The following is a 7,363-nucleotide window of genomic DNA, read 5'->3' on the forward strand; positions in this document are numbered from 1 at the left end:
ACATTTAATTAATTATTTAATGGTGTATTTAATTAATTCATTATGGCAGTCCTGGCGTTCCATACTGATGTTGATTGCGATTTTAGTTCAATTATTGTCATTATTAAGCCTGTTTTTTGTGAGATGTTATAAGTGTGTAGTATGTAAACATAAATGTGTTTCAGGCGCCATAAATGCTAACATGAATATATACACCTTGCTAGCTTGGAAGTTGTGGTGGGTTGAGCTAACCCTCTTCCCCACTGTTTGTATTTGGTCATAGGAGCTGGAGTGGGCAAATTATGTACTTGGAGGTCTTTCTTTCTTTTACCTTTTTTATCAGGTATGTTGGATTTCATGTTGTTGTTTTTGTTTTATCTTATGTTAAATATGTTACGTGTAAATGCATACTTTATGTTTAATGTAAAAATAAATGCCAGCCCTTTTCTACAATTCCCCTTTGGGAGAGGAGCTGGAGTGGGCAAATTATTTACTTGGAGGTCTTTCTTTCTTTTACCTTCTTTAACAGACACAACGCAGAATCACACAGGTTACACTTGTGTATAAATACACAAACAATACACATATGCTTTCAATTGTGTAATTTAAGTGATCTAGGTAGCTCTGTTTTCGAAGATCAGTTAACGCTAGCAATGTGTTTTAGTTTGTACGTGCTTTGGAGTTTGCACGTGCTTTTTGGAGTTTGTATGTGTTTTGGAGTTTGTACGTGCTTTGTCTCTAGGGGCCACCCTTTATATAAACATATATAAATAAAACCACGTTTATTTTACATTAGAAATTCCTTTTGTGCATAATTTTATATTGTTGTTGATAATACATTAATTAACCCTTTAAAGGCGGTCCGTTTTCCCTAACTATTTTTAAATTCCGGTAGCACTGCAACCACGTAAGCTGGCGCAATACTTTTTTGGCATATGAAACCGGAGGAGTTGTACTTACATGCTATGCCATCAGCTTGCCCTAGGTCCTGGTTTCCTTCCACATATTACTTTGCCAAAATTGCATAAAAAGCGCTTGCAGCAACAAAAACATAATATTCCAGAAACACGCTTTGCCAAACTGATCAGCTATTCATAACACTTCCTACGTTGGAATAGATTTTTTTCTTTTTCTTTTTTTTAAATAAACTTTATTTAACAAACAATGAGTATACAACATACGAACAGATGAAGTATACAAAACAACAGAACATGAACACAAAAAGCCAAGGGTAAAAGAAAAAGGTAACAATTATAAGAATACACGCAAAAATTCACATACATAAATTGTTTTGAGAGCCTTTTTGTTGGTGGAGTCTGATATTGATTGTATGTACATTTCCACATCCTTAAAATAATGACAGAAATATGGTGTTTTGTTAGTAAACTTACATTTATGGATAAAAAATTTAGCTAAAAGTATTAACAAATTTATCATAAAAACATTTATCATACTTCTTGGGGAACTTAAAGAAACAGAATAAAACATTTTCCCATCGTAAAGAAAACTCCCTTAAAATATGGACAATAACAAACCTGCTAAATTCCTTCCAGAATCTCTGTGTAAAAGAACAGTACCAAAAAAGATGTGTCACAGTTTCTGGATGATCCCCACAGAAAGTACAATTAGTATTTATGTCCCTTTTAAATTTTACCATGTAGTGACTGGCTGGATAACATTTATGTAGAATTTTAAATGAGACTTCTTTCACCTTATTTACAATCAAATATTTATGGGGGACCATCCAGACTGTCTTCCACTTGATATCTGGAACAAATCGGTTCCAATAAGATATTATATATGGGAGAGAGACGATATCTTCTTGGAATAAACTACGTATTCTCTTATTGCTGTTACCAAGTTCCTGTGAAAAGCAGATTTTTCCTATTGGTGACTCAGCTGGATCAGGGAGAGTGACTGAGGTAGAGATCGAGCTGTCAGTGTTTTTATATAACATTAAAGTCCCTGAGGGTATGGCACCAAGCACCATTGAGAATTCCTGAACACTGATTGGAAAATTATATAGTGCAATAAAGTCGTCGTATGTAAGTAGTTGTCCCTCTTTACTAACCAGCTGAGCCACCAATAGGATCCCATTTTGGATCCAAGTTTCCAGGAAAAGTGATTTATTTTTATATAAAATATCTCTGTTGTTCCAGATAAGGTATTTGTGAGGTGAGAAGTTGTGTTTATAAATGAGGGTCCACGCTAAGAGGACCTGCTTATGGAAGGATGAAAGCTTTACAGGGAGTTTCTCAACATTGTAATTACAATTTAAAATAAAATTAAAGCCACCAAAACGAGAGAAAATATGATATGGTATAAAGTTCCAGATAGAGGTAGGGTTTTTAAGAAAATGTTTAGCCCAATTAATTTTGAAAGTGTTATTTAAAGTAGAAAAGTCTAAGACGTTAAGCCCACCTGATTCGTACTTATTCATCACAACAGTTTTTTTTACCTATCAGGCCTTGTAAGCCTATACTGGTGTTTTTAAAAGTTATGTTTGACTTTATGACTTTCTGTGTCGTTTCTGGGATGCTTAGGACTCATATTGCACTGCTGGAAATAGTTTATTTTGATGCATATGCTGCTTTTTTGCAAATTTGCACTATAATATTTATTTTCGTTTTTCCTGCAGTGTATAGAAATTGGTGTATTTCAAAAATAAAACTATGAAGACACTCAAAATAAATTTCCTGTGGTGGGAAACTATTTTGTGCAACTTTTTTGTATTTACAGTTTTGAGGGATAAGCCTCTTAAATTTCTCTAACTAGAAATATATGTTAAAAAAACAATTTTCAATTTTTTTGTAGTTTATTGCACTTTTTTGCAATTTATGTAATTACTATGCACTTAATGCATACATATTATTAAAATTTGGGCTATAATGGTTGTATTGATGTATAGCAACTTGAAATGCTCCCAAAAATGGCACTACAGCATGTAAAAATATAATATAAGCTCTGGCAGACTTGGTTCTGTAGTAGGTCTTAAAGAGTTAAAGCAACAAACAATCTGAAGATCCGGTTGGGAGCCGAAAGAGACGACTCTTTTTAGTGAGTCGAGCCGAAAGATACGGTTCTCTAAAAAGATCCGTAATTCCCATCACTACCAGTTACTGAATCAGTCACGTGGTACGAACGTCACTGCATACGTAATCAAAGCAAGCCTCGATACGCGCTTCACAAAAACACCCCCGAGATTACCCGACACACTTCGACACATCACTACTGTTACGTTCATTAAAAATATTGAAGTTTAAATCTGAGGAAGATGCAGGATGATGCACGTTATCTCAAACGGTCAGTCATAACATGAGTTTATTATTCTAAGAGTAATGTGTTTGCTAGATATGGTCACCAATTTAAGTAATATATGGTGTCCATACTATCACGTTAGCTTTACTGTGAACGTCTAACCAACACTTAGAAGATAAGAGGAAGCGTTTTTTAAATTGAAATTCTTGCTAATTAGCTTGCCCTGATCCATGGCATTTCTCTATATAGTGCGATGTTTAATTACCTTTCCAATTTGGGAAATTTCCTGTTTTCTTGCTCGGTGCAGAATGCGAGCATATAATTGTTTATGTTTTAAATAAATAACGACAACGGTCAGTTTGGCGTACATGCAGTTGACAGAAAGGTCACTTAAAATCTCTCACCATTTAAATCAGCCTTCATGGTTGTATTCACATCCCCTTCGTTAGCACAGTTACCCAATTATTTCTAAAAGGAGCCTACTGTGCATGACAACTTATAAACAAATAACGACTGATTTTACGTTTTCCACTGACTTATAAATCCGCCAATAAAAGGAAACATTTTTGAACCTTCCCTACCTGAAGGAAGGGGGATTGCAAATCTGAATTGGAGCTAACATAGCTAGCAAGCTTCCGTGCTAAACTGTGGTGGATAATCGCTAGCTAATTGCACGTAGTGTTGAATTTATTTGCAATCAGGGATTTGCACCGAGTTTAGCTCGTGTTTGTCATGCTTTAACTCTCTGTGGAATCGTGTTTTATTGTTAGCCGGTTAGTAATATTATGCTATTGTCTGGGCGTGTCTTCCTATGTGTTATTGTTATGGGCGGCGGATATTTTACTGGCTTGGCAATTAACGACCTATTTTCTGTAGTAACATTTAAAGTCATTTTGTTGTGAAATTAACTTGCTAGCTGATTTGCGTCCGATGCAGTTATTATATGGTATGATGTAAATTAAATAACTGGAGTTTTATGTCTTTACTGTATTTTGTACTGCCTGTTCTTGATCGCTCAAAGCAAAGTGACTGTGGGCGGTTTGGACGTCCATCCCACACAGAAGGCCCTTGTAGTCCACTATGAGGTGGAGGCATCTATCCTTGGAGAGAGTGGAGGACATATGCTTGGAGAACGCAAGGAGGGACAAAAAATGTAAGTGGCCTCTTAACTCACAGCTCCTAAACTTCATTTCAGTTTCCTTTTGAACTCTAAATCTTTTTTCCTTAAAAAGAAGAGCTTTTAAATTGATTGGATTAGATTTTTATGTCAAATTAGCCTTTGTCAGTCTAATCCGTCTAAACTGGACAGATAATTCTTAATCATTTCTTTTGCAATGGACTTTTATTCCATTGCTGGATGGTAACAAAGCCATGTTACAAAACAAAGTTTTGATCATGTGCTGACATATGTCTATCAGTTAATATTGCCCCATTTACTAATATATATATACCTATTTGTAAATAAGGTAACATTTATCTGTGTCAGTGGCTCATATTTATCTGTTTTGTTTGTTACATTAATTTCATTCTGCCAGTGAGTGACGTTAGCATAATTGGGCAGAATATACGGTTTATAAAAGACAAATGTAGCTTCTAGGTCTGAAAAGTAGGTCCCAATAATCAGCAGCAAAGGATTTATCTGATTGGAAAATGACTTTGTGGTCTGAACTGCTGCTAATAAACGCTAATAAATAAGGTTTTGTTGCAAGGCAGGCCTAACTAGATATTTTATAACCATTTGAGCGCATCTGTCTTTAGGTTTTACATCACAACAGGACCTCACAAACAAACTAGTGGGTGACATCATGACAGTGTCTTTTGCATTAGGTGTGTGAAAAGAGGACTATTCTGCCTGTGGAAAGGATTAAAAAAAAGTAAAAAAAAAAATGTGTTATTTATGCCAGAAAAAAAAGGCTATTGGGCCACAGTTTTACAATCAGTATATTTATTTTGAATTTAATGAAACCTGCTAGCTTCTGCTTTCTCTTCTGCTCTTTTTTTCATGCTCCAGTATCCGCATGAAAAGTCTTTCTCCTAGTACAGATGTGGGAGCTTTGGCAAAGAAAGTGCTGGAGGAGTGTAAGATGATCCCTGCTTCCCGTCTGCCCCAGGTGGAGCAGCTCCTGTACTACTTGCAGAACAGAAAATCATCCCCGGTGGAGAGCAATGGTTAGTCATACCACCGTCATTGCACCTGTGCTCTGGAGCCCAAAATCTTTACTGTCCAATTCCAACTTTGGCTAACTTCAGTCCCACATGTAGATTGGCAGCTTGTTAGTCCAGCATGTACTGTAAACATTCTAGAAATATTAAGACATGTAAGGAGGTTGTGTAATGGCAGACCTAAAGTATGCACTGTGATGCTAATAAAAGAAAATGTAAACTAATGCAATTAAAGTTTCAAGTTTGGAATTAATGCTGATGTGCTTTGTTTTGGCTGTTTATGTATGTGTGTGTTTTGTCACCAGTGGAAAAAAAAGGAAAAAGAACAGTCAAGCCCAAAGAATTGACACCATTTGAAGGCATAGAGGTAACCATTTGTTCCACTGTAGTTTGATCTCACACAGCAGTAAGCACATGTTCTGTCTTCATTAAAGCAACAACCCGAAGTTGCTCAAATGTGTTGTTTAAATAGTTTGGCTGGTGAAAGAATGCATTTGTTATCAGTCAACAACTTTGTGTGTTTGTTTGTGTTTGTAGTTAAATGAGGAGGCCAGTATAACTAGAGTGGATGAGTATATTGAACTGCTCTATGAAGGGATTCCAGAGAAGATCAGAGGCTCAGCTCTCATCCTGCAGCTTGCCCGTAACCCTGATAACCTGGAGGAGCTACTGCACAATGGTACACTTTTATTCTCCATCTTAATTCTGATGGTTAACAAAGTCGTACCTACAGCAGTTTCCTGACATTCCTGGATAGTTTAAGTGTGTCATCTCTTAAAACTATTTTATATGGTTTGACTCAAACCATTTAATGAAGTTAGTGTAACATCATTGGTACAAACGCACCCTGAGAGCTCATCGTTGTTTACTACCTTTTTTGATAGATTTTTATTTAGCTATATTTTTCTGCATACAGAAAGAACATTTGATTCTCTAATTGTCTAATAATTAAAGGCAGCATGCTTTACTTGTGCTCTATATAATTGTCATTTTCTCCAGAGCAGTAGCAAGTTCTTAGCATATTTTTCCATTTTTTCCTGCACTACAAAATAACTGAACCTAACCAGTGCTCAGTATCGACTCGAAGGTTGTCTCTTTGGGTTATTGTTAGAATACTTCCATTTTGACATCTGTGTTATGATGGTATTTGATGCTAGATATATTGTGTGGACTAAAGTATTGGGCTACCCTTTTGAATTCAGGTGTTTTCATTCTCATTGCCACAAGTGTATAAAATCGAACACCTAGCCATGCAGTCTGCTTTACAAACATTAGTGAAAGAGTGGGTCACTCTAAACCTGTGTTTCCCAACCTTTTGGAGCCATGGCACTTATTTCACATTAGGAAAATCACACAGAACACCACCAAACAAAAATGTCACAAAAAGCATATTGATCATTTTCCCCGTGCACCAGGTATGGCAAAATTGGCTCAGTTTCTTATATCAATGTTATTAATTTTAACTGTCATAAACAGGATGTGACAAGTGATGATAATAATAACAACTGTACTGCATTAAAACATTCACAGCAGGTGGGATATCCAATTTTTAAGTGATGACATATGAACTCTACTTCTGGGTCAAAACTACTCTGCGTTTATCAAGGCTGTTGTGTTTTTAACATGTTTTAATGTTTTGTATCTTGTTCTATTTAATCTGAAAAAGCCCCTAAAAAAGGCAGTGATCACCTTCAGCTACTCTCGGTTTTATATTACCACTGTTCATTTTAAAGCTTTATGCCATGCAGCAGTATATTAATAACTAACCTCGTATTGTGGATGGATTATCTCAGTTGTTTTCCTGACTGAAGTTTAGTCCATTTACAGCATCCTGCCACGCAGTTGTGTTTGTCCCTAACCATTAGGAATAGGTCTGGGTATCGTCACTGATTTCTAGAATCTATTCGATTCCAATTCACAAGGTCCATCCATTCGCTTCCGCTTATCCTTTTCAGGGTCGCGG

The 7,363-nt window shown here is 36.0% G+C and overlaps 1 protein-coding gene across 1 annotated transcript in view; it reads left to right on the forward strand.

Annotated features, from left to right (window-relative positions):
* The first annotated feature begins 3,122 nt into the window (after positions 1 to 3,122).
* Positions 3,123 to 7,363, forward strand: part of LOC102290009 (kinesin-associated protein 3) — a 17,742-nt gene continuing 13,501 nt past the window's right edge. Inside the window, exons 1-5 of the mRNA XM_005951574.2 lie at positions 3,123 to 3,282; positions 4,259 to 4,390; positions 5,249 to 5,406; positions 5,706 to 5,767; positions 5,938 to 6,079. Of these exons, the coding sequence (XP_005951636.1) occupies positions 3,254 to 3,282; positions 4,259 to 4,390; positions 5,249 to 5,406; positions 5,706 to 5,767; positions 5,938 to 6,079 (523 nt within the window). The 5' untranslated portion in view covers positions 3,123 to 3,253. The remainder of the gene's footprint in view (positions 3,283 to 4,258; positions 4,391 to 5,248; positions 5,407 to 5,705; positions 5,768 to 5,937; positions 6,080 to 7,363) is intronic.

The sequence above is a fragment of the Haplochromis burtoni genome, unplaced genomic scaffold, assembly GCF_018398535.1.
Source record: "Haplochromis burtoni strain Fernald_Lab_line unplaced genomic scaffold, NCSU_Asbu1 Contig_1062, whole genome shotgun sequence".
Taxonomy (NCBI): domain Eukaryota; kingdom Metazoa; phylum Chordata; class Actinopteri; order Cichliformes; family Cichlidae; genus Haplochromis; species Haplochromis burtoni.